This window comes from Umbelopsis ramanniana, assembly GCF_025399195.1.
Source record: "Umbelopsis ramanniana AG unplaced genomic scaffold K450scaffold_29, whole genome shotgun sequence".
NCBI lineage: Eukaryota > Fungi > Mucoromycota > Umbelopsidomycetes > Umbelopsidales > Umbelopsidaceae > Umbelopsis > Umbelopsis ramanniana.
The window spans coordinates 56783-83739 of record NW_026252115.1 but is presented as its reverse complement, the minus strand read 5'-3'; the positions used below and the strand labels follow the sequence as shown (position 1 = coordinate 83739).

The 26957-nt window shown below is 45.4% G+C and overlaps 11 protein-coding genes across 11 annotated transcripts; 4 read left to right on the top strand and 7 right to left on the bottom strand.

Annotated features, from left to right (window-relative positions):
* The first annotated feature begins 598 nt into the window (after positions 1-598).
* K450DRAFT_242056 (uncharacterized protein) lies at positions 599-3004 on the top strand. The gene is made up of 2 exons (XM_051589188.1): positions 599-1083; positions 1151-3004. Exons 1-2 carry the CDS (start codon positions 1000-1002, stop codon positions 2789-2791), a joined length of 1725 nt encoding a protein of 574 aa, XP_051444420.1. The 5' UTR covers positions 599-999; the 3' UTR covers positions 2792-3004.
* A 622-nt stretch (positions 3005-3626) lies between these two features.
* On the bottom strand, positions 3627-5885 carry K450DRAFT_242049 (uncharacterized protein). Its single transcript, XM_051589187.1, has 6 exons — positions 5744-5885; positions 5621-5673; positions 5319-5562; positions 5070-5253; positions 4069-5011; positions 3627-4004 (listed from the first exon to the last, which is right to left on the bottom strand). Exons 1-6 carry the CDS (start codon positions 5859-5861, stop codon positions 3786-3788), a joined length of 1761 nt encoding a protein of 586 aa, XP_051444419.1. The 5' UTR covers positions 5862-5885; the 3' UTR covers positions 3627-3785.
* A 29-nt stretch (positions 5886-5914) lies between these two features.
* K450DRAFT_271955 (uncharacterized protein) lies at positions 5915-9672 on the bottom strand (the record flags this gene model as incomplete). Its single annotated transcript, XM_051593031.1, has 8 exons — positions 5915-6338; positions 6401-6794; positions 6871-7000; positions 7073-7127; positions 7190-8453; positions 8520-9039; positions 9099-9386; positions 9487-9672. 8 exons carry the CDS (start codon positions 9670-9672, stop codon positions 5915-5917), a joined length of 3261 nt encoding a protein of 1086 aa, XP_051444418.1.
* Positions 9673-10107: 435 nt separating this feature from the next.
* Positions 10108-10958, bottom strand: K450DRAFT_242035 (uncharacterized protein). Its single transcript, XM_051589186.1, has 4 exons — positions 10722-10958; positions 10595-10660; positions 10327-10523; positions 10108-10261 (listed from the first exon to the last, which is right to left on the bottom strand). Exons 1-4 carry the CDS (start codon positions 10931-10933, stop codon positions 10173-10175), a joined length of 564 nt encoding a protein of 187 aa, XP_051444417.1. The 5' UTR covers positions 10934-10958; the 3' UTR covers positions 10108-10172.
* Position 10959: 1 nt separating this feature from the next.
* On the bottom strand, positions 10960-12252 carry K450DRAFT_242026 (uncharacterized protein). The gene is made up of 7 exons (XM_051589185.1): positions 12170-12252; positions 12047-12105; positions 11793-11956; positions 11570-11715; positions 11437-11507; positions 11230-11374; positions 10960-11165 (listed from the first exon to the last, which is right to left on the bottom strand). Exons 1-7 carry the CDS (start codon positions 12218-12220, stop codon positions 11046-11048), a joined length of 756 nt encoding a protein of 251 aa, XP_051444416.1. The 5' UTR covers positions 12221-12252; the 3' UTR covers positions 10960-11045.
* A 17-nt stretch (positions 12253-12269) lies between these two features.
* On the bottom strand, positions 12270-16034 carry K450DRAFT_242022 (uncharacterized protein). Its single transcript, XM_051589184.1, has 5 exons — positions 15508-16034; positions 14056-15429; positions 13390-13979; positions 13116-13304; positions 12270-12974 (listed from the first exon to the last, which is right to left on the bottom strand). Exons 1-5 carry the CDS (start codon positions 15701-15703, stop codon positions 12531-12533), a joined length of 2793 nt encoding a protein of 930 aa, XP_051444415.1. The 5' UTR covers positions 15704-16034; the 3' UTR covers positions 12270-12530.
* Positions 16035-16260: 226 nt separating this feature from the next.
* K450DRAFT_242017 (uncharacterized protein) lies at positions 16261-18287 on the bottom strand. The gene is made up of 2 exons (XM_051589183.1): positions 17568-18287; positions 16261-17414 (listed from the first exon to the last, which is right to left on the bottom strand). The coding sequence occupies exons 1-2, from the start codon at positions 18121-18123 to the stop codon at positions 16339-16341; spliced, it is 1632 nt and encodes a 543-aa protein (XP_051444414.1). The 5' UTR covers positions 18124-18287; the 3' UTR covers positions 16261-16338.
* Positions 18288-18663: 376 nt separating this feature from the next.
* K450DRAFT_242008 (uncharacterized protein) lies at positions 18664-19975 on the top strand. Its single transcript, XM_051589182.1, has 7 exons — positions 18664-18761; positions 18819-18973; positions 19046-19345; positions 19404-19486; positions 19567-19608; positions 19702-19782; positions 19856-19975. Exons 1-7 carry the CDS (start codon positions 18682-18684, stop codon positions 19886-19888), a joined length of 774 nt encoding a protein of 257 aa, XP_051444413.1. The 5' UTR covers positions 18664-18681; the 3' UTR covers positions 19889-19975.
* Positions 19976-22051: 2076 nt separating this feature from the next.
* Positions 22052-23036, top strand: K450DRAFT_242002 (uncharacterized protein). Its single transcript, XM_051589181.1, has 4 exons — positions 22052-22282; positions 22554-22640; positions 22707-22750; positions 22817-23036. Exons 1-4 carry the CDS (start codon positions 22144-22146, stop codon positions 22847-22849), a joined length of 303 nt encoding a protein of 100 aa, XP_051444412.1. The 5' UTR covers positions 22052-22143; the 3' UTR covers positions 22850-23036.
* A 45-nt stretch (positions 23037-23081) lies between these two features.
* Positions 23082-25943, top strand: K450DRAFT_241995 (uncharacterized protein). The gene is made up of 4 exons (XM_051589180.1): positions 23082-23476; positions 23540-23936; positions 24023-25289; positions 25376-25943. The coding sequence occupies exons 1-4, from the start codon at positions 23191-23193 to the stop codon at positions 25613-25615; spliced, it is 2190 nt and encodes a 729-aa protein (XP_051444411.1). The 5' UTR covers positions 23082-23190; the 3' UTR covers positions 25616-25943.
* On the bottom strand, positions 25372-26684 carry K450DRAFT_241993 (uncharacterized protein). Its single transcript, XM_051589179.1, has 2 exons — positions 26293-26684; positions 25372-26227 (listed from the first exon to the last, which is right to left on the bottom strand). Exons 1-2 carry the CDS (start codon positions 26677-26679, stop codon positions 25838-25840), a joined length of 777 nt encoding a protein of 258 aa, XP_051444410.1. The 5' UTR covers positions 26680-26684; the 3' UTR covers positions 25372-25837.
* Between the last annotated feature and the right edge of the window lie 273 nt (positions 26685-26957).

Genomic DNA, 26957 nt, shown 5'->3' with positions numbered 1-26957 from the left:
TGGAGTGAAGCAGAAACAGGATGTTGAAAGAGATCGAATTCATTTAGGGTTCATGCTTTTTGCAGTGGTATATAAACATATTAGAAATGCAAATGTATAATATATTATAAAATACTGATATCTTGCATGTGCTCTCGTTAGCGTCCAACATAAAATTTCTGATGTTGAATTTTAAGCACAGTAGTAGGCTTGGTCAGGTCAGCATAAGCTAATGCAACCTTAAACACATTTCCTGCATATTTATTCCCTGCTCTTATCGATGGATTGACCCTTCATACCGATACGGATGGTATGTGCGAGCGTGCTACGACGATAAGCAATCTCTTTCAAACCGTTCATCTCGGCGGATCAAAGAAAAATTTGAGGTGAGGAGATTGTCGGAAAAGAAGCTCGTTTTCAAAGTCGGGAACAAAAAAAAAACATGTTTAAGCAATGTTGCGTCCCCAGGCGTTTTCATGGTTACCTGACTTGCAAAAGTATATTCATCAAGTCAGTACAGTACATGTATACAGTCAGTCCCCAGACAAGGTACTCCACGTCTTTCTAATGGACTAGTGGCAACTGAGCTTAACGAAGACAGGTACTAGTTTCAAGGACACCCCCCACCCCGTTTCATTTTTATTTACTTTATGTGCCTGTTACGTCGAGCTGCCATTACGTTGCAGCAGCGTTATATTGATTGTTTTAAACTCTGAGACAGTGTTTCGAGTATCAAGAATTGGAGTGATGATAATCATAACCAATTACAGTAACTAATTTTCAAACTCGTTCAATCCCGCCATTTCCAAGCTCCACCCAGGTCGTCACGAATTATACTGTATTTAGCATGGTCGGTTCCGGACTAACAAATGTCGCTGACAATCAACGTGATTGACATCATTCACTAGTTACCCAGTCGAAAAAATCCGCAAGACATTCGGGGGACTTGCAGCGAATATAAAAGGGCCAGGATGAATCTTGCTGGAAACGCTCAGATCAAACAACTCTTTATTTTTTACTATGGGGCGACTTCAAGGAAAAGCCCTCATGAATGCCACCACACTGCTGGCAGCAGTTGGTTTCTTGCTCTTTGGTTATGACCAGGTAACATATTCAATCCAGCCAAATCCAATGTCAATGAATCAAAATTCTAACCCATTCGTCCTTTCAGGGTGTTATGTCTGGTATTACTGACGACCCTACCTTCTTGAGGAAGATGGGTTTGTACGATGAAGTGAATCAAAAAGTCACTAACCCTGCCTTGCTGGGTGCTATCGTATCTCTTTACGAAATCGGATGTATGGCTGGTGCCTTATCTTGCGGTTGGGTGGGTGATAGACTCGGTCGTAAGAGAACCATCATGATTGGATGTACTATTCTCACCATTGGTGGTGCTCTTCAAGCTGGCTGTGTCGATATCGGTATGATGATTGCTGCTCGTATCATCACTGGTGTTGGCAATGGTCTCAACACGGCTACCATTCCTGTTTATCAATCCGAAATCTCCCCTCCTAAATCACGTGGAGCTCACGTCAGTTTCGAAGCATCCTTCCTTACTCTTGGTGTTGCTATCGCTTACTGGTTGGAATACGGTCTTTACTTCACTACCGGTGAAGTCGTCTGGCGTTTCCCATTGGCTTTCCAGTGCTTCTTCGGTATCGTCCTTGGCGTTGGTGTCAATTTCCTTCCTGAGTCCCCTCGTTGGTTGCAAGCGCATGATCGTGTAGACGATTGTAAGCAAGTGCTTGCTGATCTTTGGACAGACGGAGACATCACTCACCCCAGATGCGTTGGTGAATGGGAAGAAATTCGGGATGGTATTGAGTTGGAACGCCGCGAAGGTGTCTCCACTTACAAGGAACTTTTCTCCAAGGGAAAGATGAACAACCGTTACCGTGTGTATCTCGGAATGATGGGTCAAATTATCCAACAATTCGGTGGTATCAATTTGATTTCTTACTATTTGGCCACTGTCTTCAGTCAAGCTGGTATGGACCCCAAGATGTCTCGTCTCATGTCGGGTGTTGACTCCATTGTTTACTTCATTGGTGCCTTGTGTCCCATTTTCTTGATTGAACGTGTGGGTCGTCGCAAGCTCATGTACTACGGTCTTATCGGTCAAGCTATTTGTATGTTCTTGATCGGTGCTGGTCAATCCGCTTACAAGAACTCCGGTATTGCCGCTGGTGCTAGTGTGTCTATCGCATTCACGATGCTTTACAACTTTGTCTTCGGTTCCGCATGGCTTGGTCTCGCTTGGTTGTACCCTGCTGAGATTTTCGGTACTGGTCTTCGTGCCAAGGGTAACTCCATGTCCACTGCTGCCAACTGGCTTGGTAACTTTGTTGTTGCTGAGGTCGCTCCTGTCTGTTTCGACAAGCTTGACTACTGGACTTACATTCTCTTCGGTTTCGTCAACATTATTTTCCTTCCTTTCATCTACTTTGGCTATCCCGAAACCAAGGGACTCTCTCTGGAAGAGATCGAAGTCCTGTTTGCCGCACCCGAAGTTCAAGACGATGCTCGTACCATCGCTTCTCACATTGGCAGCCATCGCAGCTACGATCCTTCAAAGCCTCGTGATCCTGAAACCGCCTCTCGATTCAGTTTCAACGGTCGTCGCTCAAGCAGACCCGCTACTGTCCGTCAACAGAGCCATCTCTCTAACAAGGACGTTCACCTTGCTCACAACCGCAAGGAGGAGATTGATACAACTGCTTCTGGAGTCTCATCTGAAGATAACAACACAGCTGCTGCTCAAGTCAAGCAAGAGTATCAAAACGAAAATGAAAAGGGTCCAAATTATCAGTAATCGCAAACTCTTACCCTCCCCTTTCGACTGAATGTTGTATATATTTTCCATTCTTTTACTTACAACTTATTCTCTATACTTCGAGCATTATAACCAGAATTCACATTTTCTTCCGTAATTCACTATATTTTATACAATGTATTGGGAAACAACAACTGATTTCAATATAGAGTAAAACACACCTCCTAGAGTGGTTTTTCAAAATCCATGAAACTTGCGTGCTTGTGCGATCAAATCATCTGAGTCCTGAGATACATGTGGCCTCCTCCGTGCATGCTAATGAAAAATGAAGCCTGGCGTTATTCTTGCTTCATATTTTAAGATAACATAATGGGATTCATTAAGTCTATTCGCATTATTGTTGTGAAGCTGGCAGAATTATCTCCACTGAATACTAAATGTTCTGCTATACTATGAAAGTCTATTTTATGACAAATGATATCCGTCCCACCTTATAAACAGTGGCTCTACAATCATTTGGCTCACTCCTGCCTTCCCAAAAACACTTTGGTACAAATCATGGAAATTAGGTTGAAATCCATTTCCTTGATTATAATTCACTGATATTCAACAATGCTAGACTTGCTGATGTTTGACACACCTGCCCAGCACAGCTTCATTGGCTGTCCAGTACCTACGCTTCAGAGCGAATCATCATCTAATAAACGATAGATGTCCTTTGACCGTCTACTCTGCCTGACTACATCGAATGGAGGTTTGCATTGTGAATGCACAGTAGTTTTATCCACTTAAGACAGACATACATGTCGTAGCTGACAACTTTTTTTCTAATTGTACCACTCCGTTGCAACAATTTGCATATGCTGTCACTTTCTTCACCTGTCAGTTATTGTCTTTTTATTGGTTTCCGAACATGACATTTGAAGGCAGCTTTCAATGGTCACTAATCCACACAAGTCCATGCCAGATCATCGTATCGTACTCTGAATTATTCACTTTATTACTTTTACTTTGCAAGTCAATTTCGACGTCTTCACATGGAAGCCTTGGCAAGACCTAATCCAGCCATGATCTTCTCAGTTAGTGCAGGGCCGTAAGCGAAACGAACGAGTTCCTTGACAAAGCCGTAGCCCTTGCTTGCACTCTTGATAGGATAGTCGACGATAGGGGGAATAGGAGTCTTGACAAAGGGAATTCTGTCAATGGTAACACTCTTAGGGACACAGAGTCCGCGAAGACCTTCAGCACCAGCCTAAACGAGAGTGGTCAATACGTTTGCCATGCATCGGGTCATTTCAATTACAGCATTCACTTACAAATCGTCCATAGCCACTGATACCAACACCACCGAAAGGCAAAGACTGGCAAAGATAGTTGACGGCAAAATCGTTGACGTTGGCCATACCGACCTTGAGCTTCAAGCACATTTCTTCGGCCAACTGCTTATCAGCGGAGAAGACAGATGAACCAAGACCATAGGGACAGAGGTTAGCCAGACGAAGAGCATCGTCAGCACCAGCGTGCTTCATAATGACCATGATGGGAGCAAAAGTTTCGTGGTTAGCGATTTCCATGTCGGGAGTGACATCAACGAGGAGGGTAGGGCTAAAGTATTGACCAGTGGGATGTTCGGGGTGCTGGTAACGTTTACCACCAAGGAGAAGACGAGCTCCACGACTAACAGCCTCTTGAATAAGGTGTTCCAATCGATCGCTTTGAGTACCCATGGTCATGGCACCGCAGTCAATACCATCCCCATCTTCAAGCGCTGAACCAAGGCGAAGTGTCTTGATACGCTTTTCCATCTCAGCGACGAAACCATCGTAAATTTCTTGAGCAACCAGAATTCGTTCGATACCAATGCAATTTTGACCACAGTTTTGGAAAACACCACGCATCAAGACAGGAATAGCTTGACCGAGATCAGCATCCTTGAGGAGAATAGCACAATCCTTTCCTCCCAATTCAAGCAAACAGGGAACAAGGTGTTGAGCGGCGTTGAGTTGAACCATCTTACCGACTTGAGGGGAACCAATGAAAGTGATGTGATTGACACCAGAGCTGACGATGGCTTCACCGACATCAGCAAATCCGTTAACAAACTGAACCAATTCGGGGTCGTGACCATGAGCAGCCAAACAAGTGTGAATGATGTTTTGCCAATACTCAGTAGACCAAGCGACATATTCTGAGCACTTGATCATAATACCGTTACCAGACATGAGAGCCGAGATCAAAGGACCAAACGTGTTGTGGAAGCTAATAGCCGCATTATTAAATATGGGGCAGGTATTCTTAGATCAGTCATTTTACTTACGGATAGTTCCAGCTAACAAGAGCAGCAACCACACCCATGGGCTGATAGACAACCTTGGCGTGCTTGTACATCATGAGCAAACCAGGGGCACGATAATCCTGAGCCAAAACCTCTTCACCGTTATCAATAGTCCAGCGCAATTTAGCACAGGTGGTGATGATTTCACCAAGAGTAGCATCAATCACTACACGGGATCAATTGGGATGAGCAGCATGAACGATACTGAAGGTAACAGTTGACAAGACTTACTAGTTTTTCCGGTATCTCTGCAAGCAACGCGGCAAATCTCTTCTTGGTTCTGCAACACGAAATCAAGGAGACTGCGAAGGACGGCGCGACGTTGTTCCCATGAAGTTTGAGCCCACTTTTCCTGGGCTCGGCTAGCCTTCTTGTAGGCTTCAGTGACATCAGCAGCAGTGGGAGCGGGAATAGATGCAAGATGTCGTCCGGTGGCGGGGTCATAGCAAATGATGGTCTTGGGATTCTTGGGGTCCTGACGTGCAAGGTTGGTTAGACATGCGAGCGTAGGGGGAAGATGAAGGCATACTCACGCGAATGGTGGGCTTGTCCAAGATCTTTCCGTCCTTCCATGCTGGGTTGCTTTCTGATGGATGGAAATAAAGACGCTTTTAGTGTTACTGGCTGGCGCACACCAGGGGTTAACGGTATTTTACCTGCGGGAGGTGTAACGGTGAAACGAACAACCTTTGGTTGAAAGGCAAATTGTACGGCCAAGTAGCTGATAGCCAGGCCGACAATGGCAGCTACTACATTGGTCCAGTTATCAAACATGATCAACACTGATGAAAGGATGGATGGAATAGCGGATCCATAAATTTTTTTTATTATTTAGAGTGCGATGGTCCGCTTCCATTGACGGCTGGCTTCTTCTTTCCAATCTGATCGCCTACGCGAACGAGACTCTCCAGTGCCGTTGCTGAATTATCCACCAGGTCTTGATCAAATTGAGTAGTATTAGGAGGCCATATACAGACGAGCGTGCTGCCTCCAAAGGCAAAATAACCGACTTCGTCCGTGCGCTTGATGGTTGACCCTGGTGTAGCCGTGATGACTATACTACCGACCATCATGGCACCAATGCAAACCATGGCCACACGTCCGAATTCCGGGGAGTCAATGAACACGACGGAACGTGCATTCTCGCCAAATACATCCAGTGTCGTTCGAATAGCCATGGGATTGACGGTATAAAATTGGCCAGAGATGTATTTTGCAGCTGATATGACACCGTCGACAGGTGAATGGAATCTGGGATAAAAATTTAGCACAAAATCCTATGTTATTGAAAATACCTTCAAAAGTGTGCGTACCTGTGGTAATCCTGTGGGGCAAGTCGGAAAACAGCCAGTGCACCTCCCTCATACCGTTTGCCCATGTCAGGATCACCTAGCAGCTTTCCAACACTGAAATTGATGCCTTTAATCCATACGCGAGTCGCATCGTTTATGGTTGGAAAGGCCAGCATACGGCAATCAGCAGGGCTCACAATGGTCTTTGGATCGTTTGCATTGGTGCATGGACGAGCGCCGGCTCTCAGTTTTCGATAGAAGAACTGGTTAAATGTTTTGAACGAGTGGAGAGGATCACGAACTTCCGACATATCCAATTTATGAAAGGTGATGAAGGAGGGAATTTCACGGGCACTTTTCGTTGAATCAAACCGTCGACCTTGGCGCATGGTCATATTGAGTAGAATTCGCTGGGCTGCAAGAACAATGAGATTAAGTATCTGATGAAGTAGTGGGGAAAAACATCCTCCCACCGTAAAAAATTTTTTTACCTCGCTTTGATTGTACGCTTGTCTTCATTCCTTTGTACAGTAACCGCATACCAAGGCGTACATACACACTCATTCTTTCCTCAATAAGCTGACCACTTCGGCGGTCTTGGACAATGATATTTGCGTTGTTCTATAGGGTGAGAGCATTAAATTAAAATAAAGCAGGGGTGGGCCAGCCACAATGGATGCCTATGACACTTACGGTTCCTAATGAATATCTTCCATACCCAACTTTGCTAACCAATTTGACAAACCATCTGAAACGTGGAGGTCAGCGTGAATTTTAACCATGGCCTTCCTCACCAGATGAACTACTTACTTCCTTTGGGCATAGGCTTCAGTGACAAAGTTTCCCATCAAGAACCTATCTACCGTGGTCCAGTCATTCGCAGCACAAGTGGCAATATGAGTAATGATATCCATTTGTCGCTTTCGAGCAAGGTTGGGACGATGGCAAACAGGACACTCGGTCACACGAATGACCTTTTCTTCAACGGAATCTCTGCTGATGCTCTTCAGGCTTTGCGCGTCGTCGCTGCCGGTCAATGGGCCAGAAGGAGAGTACTCGCCAAGCTGAACCCCATTTGCATCAGCCAATGGCTCATCATCAATTTCATCATCGTCAGTGTCGTCCATGTCAACCTCATCTTCCCCAGACAATTCTGAGTCCTGCAAACTGTCGATGAATCGATCATAGTTGAACAACGGTCCAGTCAGATTTGTCGAGAGCTCTTCAAAATCAGATAAGCCGGCGAACATATCACCGTCAGACAGGATGGGACCATCGGAAAACACGCCTCCATCAGAAGAAAAGACAGGGCTGCTGTCATCGGACGTTCCTGGAAGATCATTGAAAGGGCTCTCTGCACGATCATGGAAAGTTCGGGTCGGTCGGCTAAAGTAGTCATCGTTCACAAGCGTGGTATGACTGCGTTGTCGTGACAGCTTATGGTCCCGCAAAAGATGTTCTTCCAGACACTCAATCAGCTCTTCTATGGTTAGCTCATCGGTTTCCGGTGACTTCTCCCATCTCTCCCAAAAGCCATTGACGGTGGCTTCGGATATATTACTTCCCAAGCTCTCAAGCATGGATTGAACGCCCAGACGATTCATCATGCCGTTTCCTTCTAAATCGTAAGGCTTGGCCAAAGCCATAAAAAACATCTTGCGTATGGTGGTATAGGGTAAGAATTTAGCCCGGAAAGACAGTCTAGGGCTGTGTTTGCCTTCCCACTTGGCTCGATTCGCCATCTTCAAGTCGACGGTGTGGGTATCCATTTCTTTCTCAATCATGTCTTGAGGGTCTTGTTCATTGGTGGTGACTTCGGTAGCATGGCTCATGGACTTTGAGATAATATCCACCACGGGCATTTCTTGCCACGCCACAAAATCATTGCCGGAAAATTTGTCCTTATCATAAATTGCAAATTTGAGGTTGTATTTGAGTTCGCTATGTCGTACGTGGAAAAACAGTTTTTCATTCCACACAGGGTTTAGATTATGCCGTATAGCCCTTGTTCTAAACGTATGTCGGCCAAAAGACAACACCACAAAGGGGTCCATATCAAAACCGGTTCGAATGACTAAGTGTGGGATCAGTATAACTAGAAAAAAAAAGGCGGGCCCTTGGGCAAGCAATCATCACATACCATTTCGTTCCGGAGGCAGGTCTTTGGCATTTGACACTTCCACAAACATGACCCCCATCACGTCGGGAGCATAGAACTTGACGACACTGCCTCTTCTACTTCGTCCTCGCCTTCGACGACGACGTAACCGCTTTTTTTTCCTGTCCGTGTCTATGACGGGGGAATCGCCTATGGTGGGTGTGCCATGTTCACTGTAAGAAAGTGCGGTCTTGGGAGGGCCGGAGCCGGGTATAATGATTTTGGCTTCAGGGGCAGAGGATGATAAGCGAGATGAAAATCTTCTTTCGATCCTTCGAGCCGCTGCCTTTGGCTTGCTAGAGGGGGTATTCGTTCGTTGTAAAAGAGAAACCCAAAACTCTTGCCACTCCTGTCTGGAACGAGTCCCTTGCCAGCCATGGGCATCGACCAGCCCGTATTTAAGACATATCTCGCCATTGACCGAATCCGACTGAACCGACTTAATTCTTCGAAGATATCGTGTGCGCCTTACGTTACGATCTTTCAATGGATACCATTTTGGCTGTGGGAAGGGGTTAGTCCTGGTGGATACTAAATATAGAAGCGAGTACGGTCCATTACCTCATTTTTAGGATCATGAAAAGCAATGGGAACGTTTTCTTGGAGCGTCCCGTCGAAAAATTCATTAAAATGGAGGTGAAGTCTTCCAATAAAGGAGCTTTTGAAGCGGTCTTTGTCGTAAACCGTGACGAGTAGACCTGAGGCTAAGCGTCTGGGTGAAATTTTAGTCAAGGGAATTTCAAATGTGGTATTCCACTCCGGGGATATACTGTTTTTGACGACTTGAGTTTGTTGAATGGAACCACCGCATGACAATACAGCAAATGTATCTACAGATGCGCCGCTGGCCTAAACGTCACAGGAAGGTATGTTACGAAAAAAAAATCATATGGAGCGGAGAAAGGGGGTATTATGCGTGAAGGTTGTCATTGTGAGAAAAATTTCTTACCTTTTCTTTGAGAGGAAGCTCACGAGCGCCAGCAATAACGATCCTCAATTTAACATCCAAAGCATATTCAGCAGGCTCATCTACTTCAATGGCCTTGGGCTCCCTTTCCAAGCTTCGAGTCCTTTGTCGGGATGAGCGACGTTGGTTCCTATTGACGATCCTCCAAGGCTGAGTTAGAGATCGCATAGCGGGATGCAGCAAGTGAAGGGGTACGCTACTACGCCGATTATGGCGAGGGGCTGATGAATGCTTGAGCGAAATGATGGCAGAAAGGAATTGGTGAAAAGAAAGGAACAATATAAAAAAAAAACCCGCATCCCAAATGGGCTTCCATGCCTGGCTGCTCCATTTCTACGGCCAAATTAAAGCCAAAGCCTTGGATTATCCGACCCACCTCCTGTGCGAAGAACATCCTGCATATGTAGCGTCAACCGCGTGCAAGCGCAAACACTGTCTTGTTCGACCCGCTGCAGTGGATGGGAGCAGCCAGGGTGAAAAAGGGACAAATGGTGCCAATGGCGTCTCAAGCTTTCTAACCAATGATAACCCATTCTCGCCGCATCCTTCATATTGGGGGATGGCGCCAAACCGCTCAAACATAAACAACGAAGCCAACACGTTCACGCACAGTAATGTATTCTACACCCATTATATTATTAAAAATTGTTTTTGGTATTGATGATGACTTAAACTTGAACGGGACCGCTAGCAAAGTCTCCTTCAAGACCAGGCTCCAACATAGCGGCGTGACCAAGGACAATCACAGCAGCAGCACCTGATGATGAAAGGTCAAGTTAGGAAAAGCATGAGGATGGAATGGCGTTCAGAAAAAGGACTTACCAATGATCCAGAAGATAGCGCCAGTTGCGCCAGAGAAGAGGAGGAGGATCAAAGAAGCACCACCGTAGAAAGCGTACATGGTAGAGGGGCTAATAACGGAGCCGCCGATAGTGAGGGGCTGGCCACCTTGGCGGGAGATCAAGTAGAAGCCACCAAAGATAAATGCAATGGTGAACAAGAGGAGAGGGCTAGTGATACTATAAGGACAGACATGTTTAGATCAAGGATGAGTGGCTGCTTGAAAGCCTGGTCAACAAGGAAAACTTACACAGCATAGATGGAAAGGGCCAAAACAATGATAGCGTAGTTGCTCTGGAAGTATTGCAAGTTGTAGCTAAGAGCCAGTGAGGTTAGCCAAAGGTAGGATGGAGGTCAGAGTTGAAAGCATGACTTACCTCCATCTTTGCGAGATGGTCTGGAATGAAGTAGTTAGACTGAATCTGTGTCTGTCAAAGAATTCACTCAGGGGTCGAAGTTGACCAAAACGTTCATTTCTGAGACGGTGGAGGAAACCGAAACGAGGATCGGAAGCAACAGCACTGGCAGCGGTGGATGCAGCACTGGCAATTTGTTCAGGGTTGAATGACGGTGCAGTCTTGGCAGACATGATTGAATGAGGAAGAGAGGAAATGGTTCGCCGCACAGACAAAAAATCCTAAAAAATGTTATGCGTGCGTAGTTTTTTATTATTTTGACAAGCAAAAGCTTGGCAAATGAGTCTACTCTAATGGGTCTTCAATACGACGATAACAAGCTAAGAACTTATCGCCTTCATTACGAGCCACCTTCTTGCCTTCTTCTGTAGCCGTTCGAACGTGCTCAACCACTGGATCTTGTTCCTGTAATGAGGCTGTTAACTACAAATAATTCCATATTCCGAACGTGGCACCAGGTAACACTTACACATTCTGCATCAGGGATCCTCTCAAATAGAGGGTGGGCATCCAAGTGCTCGACCATCCATTCGTGCAAGTCCCGAACGTCAGTTATCGTATACAATATTCCTCCAACCTTCATGATATAAGCATATTCCGCTAACAATGTGGTGCTAAGGAGTAGTTTGGAATGAGTAAACAGAGGGGAGGGGATAAAAGATGTATCCTATTTTACCTAATAATGCGAGCCTTGTGCTTTCTTGCCTTGAAATGTGGATCAGGGAAGAGGAAGAATGTTTTGGTAAGCTATGGGACGGATGAGCATTAGTATAGGATGGGATGTGTGCCAAGGTCAGCTTGGCACTTACTTGGCCCTTTTCGAAAAAGTTGGGAAGGAACTTCATGGCGTTCATACGCATGATCGACACATTTTGATAGGATCCGGGTTTCTGAAGTCGAAGAGCCTTGATACGCTCATAGACATATTCTTCAACCTTGAGTCGAATCTCCATACCTATGGCGAGCAAGCGTGGATCAATACAAAAAATGCCCTCGGTGACTGCTTTATTAGGCCAACAGAAGGTACGGTACCAATCATGAGTTTCTCGGGGAAAAGAGGAGCGAGAGCAATGAGCAAACCACCGTATCCGCATCCAATATCGGCAAACTCTACTTTCTTGTCGCATTCGGCATCCTTGGTGGGGTAATAAGTGGGATAATGCTTTGACCAGTCCATTTCCGAAGGCATGGTGGGGCTGATCATGGCATAAACAAAACGTAGGATGGCAATGGTTACTTCTTCAGCTGCAGCAGGGAACAACACATGGTAGCGCAGGTCTACTCACTACTCAAGTTGGTGGTCTGAGAATGGGTTGGCATGTGCGCGTTGTCTATAGTAGCGTTTCTAGTAGAGACAGTGAGAGACGATCTCAACAGTTTAGACGGATCCACTATGCTACGCATTTTACCTGGGGAAGCTTGACTTGCGTCTCGCTAGTGGAGGAATCGGGAGTGGACATGTTGATCTAGCAGTGACAAAAAATCTCTGTGGCATTTGAAAATTTCAAGGCAGCGAGCGTTTCAAATGGCTCTCGTATAAGCCACCGCTTTCCAAGGGCTGAAACAATCCATCTTTGTTTCCATAATAAATTTGTTACTACTACAGTATTTAAACGAAAGAGAAGTGGGGGAGAAAAAGTAACAGAAACGACTATATAGCAAGATATGATGAGGGTTATATACAATTTTTTTGTTGTTATTTGACGGGTTTTCTTGGGGGGATGGTTATCCTGCTTTGGTTCTCTTTAGACTTGATGGAGCGGAAAAAAATCATTCTATAATCAATTTAATCTTGTCAAATGGTGGTGAAGGCGATGCGTCTCTTTGAGAGGTTGAAGTAGTTCGCCAGTGTGTGAAAAGCTGTGCATGGTGGGGCTCATCAGGTGGGTCTCTAGGAGAAGTTGAAGGCTCCACAGTCGAATAGCCATCTAAAGGAGTATGGCCATGCGATAACTCCATTCTTCTCAGTGTAGCCTCCATACGCTCAATCTTGATGCGCATTTCATCGCATTCTTTCTCTTTTTTAGCCATAGCAGCGCGCAGATGAGCCACTTCATTGTCTTTTTGATCTAGGGCTTTGGTCTTGTCTTGAAGTTGAATATGCAAGCTATTGTACATGTCAGGTGGAATGGCAAACATTTCGAATTCGATCAGTTGCTGGGCACTTGGTCGTTGTGCTGCATCTTCAGACATCATCCAGAGAATAAGAGCAGACTGAAAAAGACAGCATTGGTTTAGTAAAAAAGAAGAAACAACAACGGATCAAAAGGAATAACAAATAGTGATGAAGAAAACAAACGATACAAAAAACGAGCATAATAAACCAAGCAAAGTATCAACCTCGCTCCTACTCACCTCTTTGGGAAACTTTTTGACAAAGTAATCAGGAAGAACGCCTTTCTTCAGTTCCTTCAAAGATTCGGCCCGCTCCATACCTGTGGCAAACGGCTGGTACAATTCGAAAAAGATGATGCCCAATGAATAGATATCAACTTTATGGTCATAGGCCAGAGGAGGATTGGCAAGCTGTTCCGGTGACGCATACTACATCAAAAAGAAGCAAGGGAAGAATAAAAAACGTAAGTTTAACAGTAAACCATCCCCAACTTTTGGATTTGGATGTACTTACCGTGATGGTTCCAACCGGTGAGGTGCGTGAATGATGATACTTTCGACTGGGACGTCGCGATGAGGTGGAGGTAGCCGACAAGTGACTACCACATCTAAAACTGCCAGCACTATGAGACATATCACGAAGACTATGACCAGCGGTTCCAAAGGAAGAACCCAAGTCACTGATACTGTCGGAAAGCGGACTGGAAGCAGATACCATTGCTTCGCCTTCGGTTCCAGACATATTGGCTACCAAGCCAAAGTCGCCAATTTTCGGCACCCAGTCGCCTTCCAAGAGATGGCGTTTAAAGTAGTCAGCCGAAGAGGCAGACTCAGACGAAGATGAGAAAGAGCTATCATCTTTGCTAGCACGACGTCGGCTCCAAGATTGACTGTTCTTACGACGCGAACTCCCTGCTGCTTCACCTAAAAAGATATTGCTCGGCTTCAAATCACGGTGAATCAAGCCCTGTTCATGAATGTACGCCACGCCATCTAAGATTTGTGAAAAAATCTCAATGTTTCGGCGACAATCGTCAGGACCAACACAACAGCCAGTTTCAGTGTAATATCGGTTTCGATGTCGAATGTAATCTTGTAACGTGGCTACACGTGGAAAAAGAAAATATTTTTAGATTCCGATGCCACGTCTTTTCAACGGCTGGCTGGCTGGCTCACTTACCAGGACACAGTTGCATTTGGATAAATAATGTCCAACCCCCCACTGGTGCTTGCGTACGAGAGTGCTTGGAGTAAGAGTCTATGGAAGCTTGTCTTCGATGATGACTGTTCTTGCGTTCGTGCTTGATAATTGGTATACTACTGACTTGAGGTTGACTATTAGGAGGTGACATAGGGGGTTGGTTTTCAAGCGCACCACTGTCATCACTGGATGGATTGGCCAAGGGGTGATCTTCTTCGGGGACAACAAAAGTACAATGATTGTCACGACGTATTTCATTGGCAATGGCTTTTCCAAGTTTGAGTATGGACGCGACGGGAGCCGCTTTTTCCGTGCAAGTACTGGGATGACTAGGGTTGGAAGTACTATGGTCGCTTACGAAATCAATACCTCCCGAAATCTCGGTGGAGCTCGTTTCAGGAGCATAACCAAAGTCTGTAGAGTCCTCGAAGGTAGGATCAATGCCTTCGAATACACTTGTTGTGGAATGTTTCGACATGTCGCTGTGGTTGGACCAGTCATCTTGATCGGATAAATGGTCTGCTGTATCTAGGTCATCGTCTTTGCGACCTTGGCGCCATTCCAGCCATGACGAATAGTACCGAATGACATTTTTGTGTTCCAAACGAGCCAAGCTCTTGATTTCACGGAAAATCTTGTCGTAGGGATTGGAACCATCTTCTTCGATATCGTTGCCAAGCCAAACCTTCTTGATGGCGTACTCAATATCGTCCAGTTTATTACGAGCTCGCCAAGCACTGGCAAACCCACCTTTACCCAACAGGGAGATCTCAACAAAATCACTCAAATATCTTGAGTTGTCCACGCTGAGATCAAAGCCCATTGTCGGTAGGTTTTGGAGTATATGGGACGCAGGAATAGAAGAAGACAAGGTGTCTTCAACAATGGCGTCAAAGTCGTCTACTTGGCTGCGGTCGTCTTGTTCGTTCCATGTGTTGGTCGTGATAAGCTTGTGACCTCCAGCAAGTTGAAAGTTTTCACTGCGGATCGTCTCGAGGGCGGTCCAGAACAAACGTTGAAAGGCGCGCTGGAAGGAAGACCTTACACTGGCCATTTCGTCAACAAACTCCTTGTCAACAAAGCCCATAGAGTTGAGAGTTTGACAGATAAGGAAGAAGATCCGCCGATTATTTTCCGGGTGGTCTCCATAGATGGCGCAAAACGATTCGATCAAGGCGACTAACAGCAATTTTGTTTGTCGACGTTTGGATGAATTCGCATTCGTAGTATATCTCCGTCTGATATCCAGGGTGATGGCGGGTGACGATGCACTTGACCCGTCTTCATCGTAGACGGGATTGAAAAATAAATTATTCGACGACTTTCTAGAAGATGCTTTTGAGTCTGGAGCGTCTATGGTACCATTAAATTGGAGAAAACATAAGTTAGGTGAGACGGGACATTGAAATCAAACGTGTCTCTCTATTTTACCTTGGGTTTCCGGGTCATGGTCGAAGCTTATACTAATACTGCCGTCGCTTGCTGTACTTGGCCAGCTGTCATTGTCTGAATCTTGGTTGTCGTTTCTACCTGAATCGTCGCTTGTTGGTTTTCTGTGCCAGAACTTGGTTGAAGATTCCTCTGCTACGGAGGAATCTGTGTCAAAGCAAGCAGTGGCTAAGGTCATGACCAGCTACTGCTGCATTTGCACGGTTGAGAAGAGGTAAAGAAAAAAAAAATTGGTTAGTCTGAGTCAGTATGAAGCGAGCGGGGTGAGGTGAGGTGACCTCGTGACTCCCGAAAAAGACGACGGACGGTGGAGAGTTATTTGATTGGAAGCCGTAACCCCATGGTTGCCACCCTCCATCGCTGTAAGAAGACCGTCTTAAGTATAAGAGCATTCTTAGAAGGAAGCGAATAGCGTTCTTGACGACATTTATGTCTTGTCTAGTCGTCTTAGTTATACATTCTTAATTAAATTAGCCGTCGACCAGAGCAGAGCAAAACCTGTCAGTAACGTTGTAGGTCGCTTCTGACACACGATGTTTCAGACAGGTGACGGTAAGCGTGCGCATGAGCCCTTGCATTTATTACGTGCGCGGAGCCAATGAGACACTTTCTGCACTAAAAATGTTGTATATGATATCATTTACATTCCTAAAGACTCGAACGCTTGGTAGGAAGAGAAAATTACATGAACACTATTGGCCAAAGATAAAAAATCCGAGATACAAGGACAAAGGATGTGTTTTGGCTCTGACCATGCCTTCAAATTCATTTTTTATTTTTATTATTATTATGGGGGGACTATTTTAGTATATCTCAACTAGATTGCATCCAGCTGTTACTTCCAACACTACCGTTGCGTTGACGATGTTGGTTGAGCATTTCATAGGTATCATCATCTTGTTGATAGTTTCTTGAACGCAGTAAGGCGTTGGATAATGGAGTCATACCAAACATGGGTGAATTGGGGGAGGTGGGTGTCGTTGGAGCACTGCCAGGATTGGTATGAGCGGATCGCATACTAGCAGTTCGTTTGGGGATGGTGTTGCTATGTGACAAGGAGGAGGCCAACGTTTGCGAGGATACAGGTCGGGATGAATGCTGAGATAGACTCATGGAACGTCTAAGCGTTTCACGGATACGTTCCATGTTAAGTTCCAGTTTATCTTGAGACACTCGTTTCTCACTGTGACTTAAAGGTAAGGTGTTCTGATGAAGCATGTAACTTCCATATGCTGCGGCGTCGGAATAAGTATCATCGTTTCGGTGGCTATTAACATGATGCATAACTTGTGTATCCTCTTCCTCTCCCATTAGCACTTGCTCTAAAACTTCACGCGACGCCGGCGTCACGCATACCAATGGGAAGGCTCCTTTTAGACCCGTATTTACATTGAAGCCAAGACCCCATCCATCGTCAAAGATCATGGCTAAGCATACCACATCGCCCACATGAAGTTCCAGTTCATCCACAATTTGAGGTGGATAAGGATGAACGGCGACATAAAACTCCTCTATTTCATGGGTAAACGGCGTGGTATCTTCTGGTAGGACGGAAGATGTACTGACGGTTTGAGGGTCGTAGGGAGAACTGGCGACCAACGATTGCTTGCTACCCGATCGTAGAACATTGAAGGACCGTTGATGCCGATTTTGGAATTGGGGTGGTACGTATGGAGGAAACTCCTTTTGAAATCGCCTTGGTCGGCGGCAAAAGCAAAAATAGATTAACACCGCCGCGGTGACAGCCGCCACACATCCAATGACAATACCAGCAATGGCGCCTGCTGATAAACCATGGTGGTAGTTACATCCCACGATGGATTGGCAGCATGAGTTACTGCTGTTTTCTTGACAGAATTCGCAAGCAGTGGCCGTGTCATTTTGAAAGCCTGATGGAAAAGAAGGAAAACAATATCAGCCACATGTAAGGCTGTGGGTTTGCATAATCTACGTTTCGCTGTCTTTCGATTCAACCGGTTGACGGACCCCCCGATGGGGAACCCTAACATTGTCTGACCGTATCTAACCTGACAAAAACTTACCACAATTCAATGGCTCATTTGCACTTCCACTAATACACCCTCTGGCCGTAGTGCCATTGTAACCATCCCAAGTGGAGCATCGATTCGTTAAATCCGCCAGCTCCGAGGTACGAAGGTCGCTTGGTTGACATAGACTGGTATTAGATGTGATCTGCGCCACACTGGCAACGTAGGACATGCAGGTGTCTGAGCACAGAGGGCCGGGATATAAATTGTTTACAGCGTTGCATTCTTGAGAATCTTGAATGATTTGTTCGCACAACATGGAGAGTGAATAACGTGCGTACGGGATATAGGTTGGATAGGCTCCGTTGGTACATCCTAGTAATTGTAGATAGTTTTGGGTGGAATTGGCGTATTGAACCAGTGCCTGATCAAATCCAGGCACATCACTGACCGTGGCAAGCCATGGGTAGTTTGTAGTATTGGCTGGTATATTAACATAGTATTGCTGATACGCTGGACATGCCTGTGACGATTGTAGATTCATACACTGCTGAGCTGTGATGAGACTCGGCAGCCAGGATGCACTTAACATCACAATGGCAACGAGCATGACAGGCTAGATGATTCTCAGATGACGACGAGAGTTTGCGTGGATTGGAAGTAGGAAGAAGGGTCTGTTCACGTACAATGCATGACACACAGTAACAAGAATCAGAGGAAAAGGGGAAAAGGGTGTGGTGCTTGAGTGTGGGGGGGGGGACGAATCAACTCGACAAGAAAATAAAAATAAAGTCGCCTGCTGTGAAAAAAATTATTGGCTGAGTTGAAGAGCGAGCCTCTTGGCTGACGCAGCTGCATATGAATTGGCTTGTTTGCTTTGGTGTCTTCTACCTTCTGAACCGTGCTCATGATGAACCGCTTGAGAGGATGCTTTTGAATGAAACGCCTCAAAAATTGGTTATTCAATATCGAATAGTTGAGAAGCAATCGCAAGACTGACCATGGCAAGATTTGCCTTTTTTGGCAAAATAATCTCCCCCCAAGCGCTGAAGGCCCAAAATTATCTCGCCCATTCGTCCTCCACTCGCTATAAATCATGTCATCGCCTTTGGTAAAAAAAATAATCATGACAACTCCCCATTCCATTCGCCTCCATCTCATCTAACTAATGCATGCTCTTCATAAGGCTGGATTGAAAGCATCTCAACTGGAGAAAGTACAACAATTCATTGCATTCACCTCGGTGAGGTAAGTCAAAATTTACTCACCTTTGCGTCGATCATTCTGTCTCATTCTCCTCCATAGTGATAAAGAAGCCATACGGCGGCTGCGAAAAACAAACTGGAGTTTGGAAACTGCTGTCAACTCATTTTTTGACGCAAACGGCAAAGAGGCTCTGTTTGTATCTAAGGAAACCTGTGACGTTCGGCAGCTACATAGCATTTTTGAAAAGTATAAAGGTAAGCGACCCACACTCTCCGGTGGGTGTGTCAAGTTTGACTAACCATCCGCCTTCATGGCATCGCTTCCAGACGATGACCAGGACATCATCGGCATAGACGGCACAATGCAGTTCTGTGAAGATTTGGGACTGGAGCCCACTCAAATTGAATTCCTCGTGCTATCCCATCATCTTGGTTCCGAGAGGATGGCTGAATTTACCCAATCTGGCTTTGTAGAAGGCTGGCTCAAATTACGATGTGATACCCTTGATAAAATGAAGAATGCCATATCAACCTTCAGGCAGTGGATGGATGACGACGAAGCTCATTTTAAGGAGATTTACCTTTACGCCTTTAAGTTTGGCAAACAAGCCGGTCAGAAGAGTCTTTGTAAGTACGCGTTCTTATCTAAGGTTATTACACTGTCGTCTTACTTTATAAATTTTAGCTCTCGAGGCGGCGGTTGAGTTGTGGCGATTGTTACTTCAGGGTCGATTTGAACATTTGGACTTGTGGATTAAATTCATTGAGGTAAGCTCGGTGTCAGTGTGGTTCAGGTACGGCATGGCAGTAAATATGCCTGCATTGGCTAACTCGGTCAGACTATATAGGAACAACACGGTAAAGCTATATCTAGAGATACATGGAATTTGGTAAGTTTGATACCTATTGAATGATTTTACCACCCACGATGGGGTATCGCTTATTATAATGTTGTCTCATACCACCTGGATCATACGTTGCAGCTTTTGGATTTCTCCAAGCAAGCCGATACTGAACTCAGTAATCATGATGCGGAAGGTGCATGGCCTGTGTTAATTGATGAAGTAAGTTTTTTCTTCAATGGATCCATCCTAACAGGCGATATATTAATCAGCCTATATTTGTGGTACCTCATAGTTCGTAGAGTATGCTAGAGCTCAGCCAAAATAATAATACCCTCATAATGTTTTCTGATCTCCACCGTAACGAGTTTTTGTTGATAAAGAACGGAGGTGTGGTTTATGATGTGGTGATAAATGCTTCCTGCAATCCGTTTGTGCTCAGGAACGATCGATGCTCCAGTAATAATAAGCACGCTCTTGATGCGATGTCAACTCATTACTGTATGGTAGATAAAGACGAAGCGATTAGAAATGCCTACAGTAGGATGATGCTGGTGGTAATATTTCCCCTTTGAGGCACGATAACATGCAACCAAAAATTTCTCGGATATCAAATGTCCGGGCCGTGCTTAGTCAATTCAGCAAATTAACACTATCACCTTCCGCTGACAAAACCTTTCATCGAACGTTCCAGTAATGCATACAGATCAGGTATGTGCTACTCCATGGATGTTTACAGAAGCCATCTCAAACATTATTAATGATCCAGGAGGTCATCTAGCTTTAATTCTGTATATATAGAGAGAATTTTGTCTTCCTTTCAGTTAACAAACCAATACCTTCACACTTCTCACATTTATCTCTCAATCATGGCTGCTAAAACACTTCAAGGCAAAGTTGCCATTGTCACTGGCGGAACACGAGGCATTGGCGAAGGCGTTGTCAAAGCTTTTGCTGAGCAAGGCGCTTATGTTGTTATCAACTATACCGCATCTGAAGACCGGGCTACAAATCTAGTCAAGCAGATCAAGGATAATGGAGGACAAGCTATTGCCGTTCAAGCGGATGTAGGCGATGAACTTGGACCCAAAAAAATTGTGGATGAGACCATCAAAGCGTTTGGCAAAATTGATATCATTGTGAATAACGCTGCTGTATCCTTGATGCAAACCATCGATCAGGCTGATGCCGAGAGCGCTGACAATGTATACAAAGTCAATGTACGCGGACCCATTCTATTAATCAAAGAAAGTACTCCTCATCTTCAAGACTTTGGACGCGTTATCAATGTCTCTTCTGTAGCGGCAAGAAATGGTCTGCCTGGTTTATCCATCTATTCTGCATCTAAGGCAGCACTTGAATCTTTGTCTCGTGTCTGGGCTCAGGAGCTCGGCCCCAAGAACATCACTAGCAACACCATCTCACCTGGACCAGTGACTACCGACATGTTTCTTGCACTACCCGATGAAGTTCGTGCTGGTTTGAAAGAAAATCTTCAGAAAGCCCCATACAAAGACTTTTCGTCGGTCGAGGATATGGTCGGTGTCATTCTCTTCCTTGCTAGTCCTGCCAGTCAACGCATCACCGGTGATGTTCTCAACACGAATGGCGGTCTTTTGTTTGGATAAACTGTAATTAAATGAATGATAGTAGCAACTCATATTCCAATAAACCAAAGCAATGTATTATTAGCCCATAAGGTCGAAATGACGAACTCATGTGATAAAATGATTGCTCTTTTACAGCTGAGATAAGTTCTGAACGCGGCCCGACTCCGCTTCTACACCTAAAGTTAAATTGATACTACTTTATTGTTTGCAATGATCTTTTCACGTTTTGGCTATCGCAGCTTTCGTGTGCCTGTCGTCGGGCAGAAAAGTGGCTCATCATGGTATCTTCGTGCTCCTGTAGATATCGACAATTCATCTCCTGCTGTCTTGGAGGATAGTCACAATAAACATGTATAGCCGATTATTGAATGGTTTCTATCATTTGGTAGGTATGTTCGCATTCTATCGACACTTATTTTTGAGATTTGTGGGGTCAAAAAGCTAAATGTTGGCAGCTCGAAAATTGTCGAAAAAACCTTTCATGGAGAACATATTACCATTTGTGATGCAGTGAGTAAGAATCCCGCCATGCAATTCCGATGTATTCAGTAACTTTGGAATAATATGAAGAATGTGGTTGAAATTTTGGAGCTCAAGGTATGTCCAAGTATCGAGACATTCATTGTTCTTGGATAGTTCAATGTAGATTGTTGTTATAATAAGTAGTTCACAGGGTTTTCCAAAACATCAGAGACAATGAGAACACGTTTGATCAAAACAACATGGTTCCAAAGGACTGCACAAAAATGAATTGAAGAAACTGCTCAAGACATGCTTGTTACTTTCATAGAAGCCAGTCTCGCAGGTCAAGAAGGAGTCTCCAATTTTCAAGCAACGACAGAAAGCTGGACAAGAGGTTCTCAGGCAGCAGTCACATTCGATGACGCAGGCAGAATTTCGTGCGGCTGATTTTCCAGGGTCATAACAAGACAATCTTGAATTCCGTTGTGCTTGACATTTAATTACATTACAAATGGCTCTTGCTGATCTGTTGTCCTCCCTCCTCCCAACTGTCTATGCTGAAGAAGAGCAGCATGAAGAGCAACCCGAAGAGCCCGTCGAGGAAGTAGAAGAGGAGGAGCCAGAGGATCCCAAGGAAGCTATCATGGAAGGTAATTGTGACACCTAAATTGACTTGGAACCCGCGAGGGATAGACGAAAAACACACGTATGAAAGTACGTGTGTTTCGTGAAACATCATCCGACAACGACCATCGGTTGCACCCGCCATTGGCACTCGTTTCAGGCCATTAGCTGCCCCATCGACAATCACCTCGACACACTTGGCTTTTCAGTAGTGTCTAGCGACCATTTTTCTACATACCGCTTTTCACCTGCTATCTTCTGTTTAACATTCAATCTAATATCACCCTTTCCTCACAGAATGCGGTAACTCCAAGGAGTGCGCCAGCCTCAAGCATCATTTGGAAGAATGCGCAGAACGTGTTGAGAACGGTTCCCATGAGGACTGTAAGTAACTGCGTATATTAACTGAAAGTGTGGTATATGTTATATTGATGTATTCCATTTCATTAGGCATAGAAGAGTTCTTCCACTTCATGCACTGCGCCGATGTCTGCGTAAGTATTTCCCTACATCACGCCGTTGACGTTGTAACCATAAGCTGACATTTCACGCTATTTTAGGCTGCCCCCAAGGTCTTTGAAGCTACCGTTTAAAGTATCTTTCATTAAAAACACATCCTGTAGAACATTTTTTTACTTATAAAAAAAATCATAAAGAATTTCACCAAAAACAGCGAAAGACGTGGGATGTTTGTTCAAACGTGATGTGTTCCACTGCAACAAAGCTTGTATTATCGCGCTTCATCCCAAGATCGATCTTTGCCATTGTTTTGTTCTGCACTATCTGCTCTAGAGCCGACAATCGTTTGCAGAATACGAGCTGGGACGTTACCTCATCGTGATCCCGTGACTGAAGGACTCAGTTTTCACCAGCACACAAACCTGCCTGTTTCCAGCGTCTGTTCATTCCCTGCTTTTTTAATACCTTGGCAGCAATGGCGTCAAAGCTATTGCTAGCACAGGCCAGACGACAGCTAGTCCATCGACCACCACACATATCTCCGAAACCTAGACTCGCGCAGTTCTCTCGCAACTTGACCACGCGGCCTCTGCTGAGCGCTTATGCACGGCCCCGCATAATCGCCCCACGACAGCCAATGCTCGCGCTGCAGACCCGGCCGTTTTCCATTGGCCGATTGTTTGTCACTGCAACAAGAGTTCCTGTCGTCCTAGTCGGAGCCGCTGCAGGCGGTGTTGCCTATGTGAACCATAAAATCGAAGGTAGTCCTTGTTTGCCCTTACAGTGATCGTAAGGCTACATAAATTAAAATACCTCGTCATTAGAATATAAGGAGAAAGGCTCTGATCTCATGAGCAAGGTGGAAGAGGAATTGGAGAAATTGTATTCTGGAGTGCAATCCATTACAGGCAATATTCACATGCCGTCGTTTCTCAAAGACTTGTTGGAAAGCTCTGGCAAGGAATCAGCCAAACTATCGGAAGATGTACGGGAAGCTATCACGTCTGAAGAACGCGCGGCAAAGAAGATTGTGCTGCGAATGCATCAAGATGAACTAGCAGAGTTCGCGCAAAAGCTAAGCGAGGCCGAATCACTGCTTTCGAAACTGGATGGATTTGATTCTCAAAAGGCTCAAAAGACTTTGGCGCTTCCTCCCATTGCTGTCATTGGACCTCATGCCCACAGAGTTCTAAGTTACCTCGTTGGTCTTGAGCTGCCAGAGTAAGTAATTTAAATAGATAGTCATGGCTACTGCTACGTAGGTGCAAATGGTATTGATCCATCCTGCATTGCGCTCTTCGTTATAGGGCATCAGACGATACAGAAGGTGGTGACGTTGCCAGCAAGGCACCAGGATTAGTCCATGTCACAATTGAATACGACCCTGAAATCAAGGACAACATGATCGTACTTGACCAAAGTACTCGAGTACCCGTAGCAGAAGCAGGAAAGCATCCAGAATTGTTTCATTCGTCTTCGGAGAAATCACCACCCCACATCACGGTATCCAACGCTAAATATCCCAGCATGCACCTAGTGGTGCTAGCGAATGATTCGACGGTAGCAACGCTCATTGATCCTGATGCTTTGATTATCGCCACGGACTATGCCTCACAACAGACCATCGACCCACTGGGTCGTCGGAGTGTTGTGATCGATGTCAATGACGCATATACCCCACGACGGCAAATAGCCCATCAACTTGAACAATACATTACGCCTATACTATTTGACATTGCCCGCGATGCTAGCAAAACACTGGAGGAAGCACAATACTCGTTCAAAGTGGATTACGACGGCCGCTCGGCATCGGCTGAATCTTATCTAGCTGGACGCATGGAGGAACTCAAGCTTGGCATTGCCAAACTTGAGAAAGAATACAATCGCCAACGTGTGCGTGACATTGTACGAGAAGTGATGGACCGCGAAATGCTGACCGTGTGTGAACGAACATGCTGGACATCGCAAGACACCGATCCTGATGTTGCAGGGAGCTTGATCACTCGAAGTGGAGTAGGACGGACCACGACGCAACTTATGGTGTACAATATCATGCAAGCTGTACAGGATCTAGCTACGGATGTGTTTGGTACACAGCAACACGAACAAGCCAAACAAGGTGTCATTGACTTTGCTCAACAGATTTTGCGGGCTCACGAACCCGTTGCCTGTGATCAAGTGGAGAACACCATCAAGCCTTTCAAGTATGAGGTGGAAGTGTCTGAGAGGGAGTGGCAGACGGCCGTTCAACAAGCTGTGCAAGTGGTTGAACAGGAACGACAGCGTTGTGACCTTGAATACAAATCACTGTGGAAAAATGCCGACCGATCAGAACTAAATGCCGCAATGAAGCAGTTAACACAAGCAAACAAAAATAGTGGTGGCGGCGGTGATCTACCATTTGATGATCACACCATTGCTGTGGCGGCAAGAGCCATTGCGCTTCGAGACAAATTGGCGCTACTGAAAATACGCCTCGCTGTCCTCAAAAGCCGGCGATGTCGATCGCTTGAGAACAAAAGCCAATGCCAGGAGGCCTTCCTGTCTGCTGTCACTGAGAAAGTCACATACACGGTAAGGCGGATGAAACAGCGTCCGTGAGAAACCCACCAATGCTAACTTTAAATACCTGGTTTCATTTATCCCCGTCGTTCCATTAGGCGTCCATGTTCCTACAAGTCGAGCTATTGAATGAATTCTTCTTTGAGTTCTCCCGTGAAGTGGATGATCGGTTAGTCTACGGCATGGATCAGCAGCAGATCGCCAAATTCGCCCGAGAAAATCCCCATATCATGGCTCAGCTGGATGCTCAAGACAAGCGTAGACAACTCGAAGAAGTCGTCGCTGGGTTGAATGAGCTTGCGCGTCACCGTGTTGCTGAAACTACTTCTTTTTCATAGTGGAGAACCTCCCCCCCCACTCCATGTTCACAGATGGACGGGACATTTGAATTTTTTTTTTTCTTACAGCACTTTTAATTAAACATATCTAAGGGTCTGGGCCGTAGATTGTCAGCACCCAGTAATAAAATTTATAGCTTTCCTACACATGCATGTACACTATCGCTGCTATTACTTAAGAGATATATATATTATATTCATATTGGTAATGATATGCCCTAGTTAACTCGTCCTTTCCTCCATTGGCTCTCCTTGACTTTGGTGGTTCTTGGGTAGATATGCTGGCGGGAATGCGGTGGCAGTGTCGTACTCGGGAGGTCCAGAGATCAACGTACGACGTTCTTGTCCTTGGCTAGTCTCGGTGATGACCAGGAAATGGTCGTCGGGAAGAGGGTACTGTCGTCGATGGATGGGCCGACTAGGACTATAGGGGTCTCCATGCAGATCCAACAACGCACGTTCTCGCCTCACCACATCCCTCAGGACCGTCATCCGATGAATCATGCATACGAACATCACTACTAGAACAATCCCGACAGCTAACACAATGTGGGGAGACGAAACCATAAATGCTACCAACACCAAGATCATAGCAGCTATGGCTATTAATATCTACATTGGGTAAAACGGGTCTTAATACTTGTTCCCAATTTCCTTCAGGCCTGCATGATATTTACCAAAGCAATCACATAGGTTTTGCGATGTCGAAGATATTTTGCATGGTGTTCTTCGTAACGAGTGCGAAGTAAGTCCACTTCAGTCCGAGTCATAGGCCTAATAATGGCACCGGTGGAGGGTGTAGGCGGGGTGTACATAGGTAGGATGGATACTTCTGAATTACTGGTGAGGACAGAGTAACCCGATTCATTATGATGCGATTGTAATGTTGGAAATATCTCCACTGCGTTTCGATGCAACATGGCTGGTGGGGGTTGGGGTATCTCTTGCATGGATTGCGGACTGGACGTCACGGGAGTAGAATTGACCGCTGGTGTTGATGATGGTGGTGGGGCAACATAGCTTGAATGGTGCTCTTTGCATAAGGCAGGATCAGAGCCGTCCATGGTTGGCAAAAGAAGATGAAGAGAAGATCATCCCGTCATGAGACTTCTTTTTATGTGTCTCTCTATTCTTAACAGCTCGGTCTCAGCATGGCCATCCATGTCTCATAATGCTGCTCTACCGCCCATGGAAAAATTCTAGCCAATCAATGCTGAGCATGCTATTTATCGTACAAAGCGCTTTACAAATGGAAATCCCCATTATGCTTGAACGGGTCTGCTTATTGCCGTACGATGGATGAGCGACGGTCAACTCTTTTTTCATGAACACTTTACTAGTC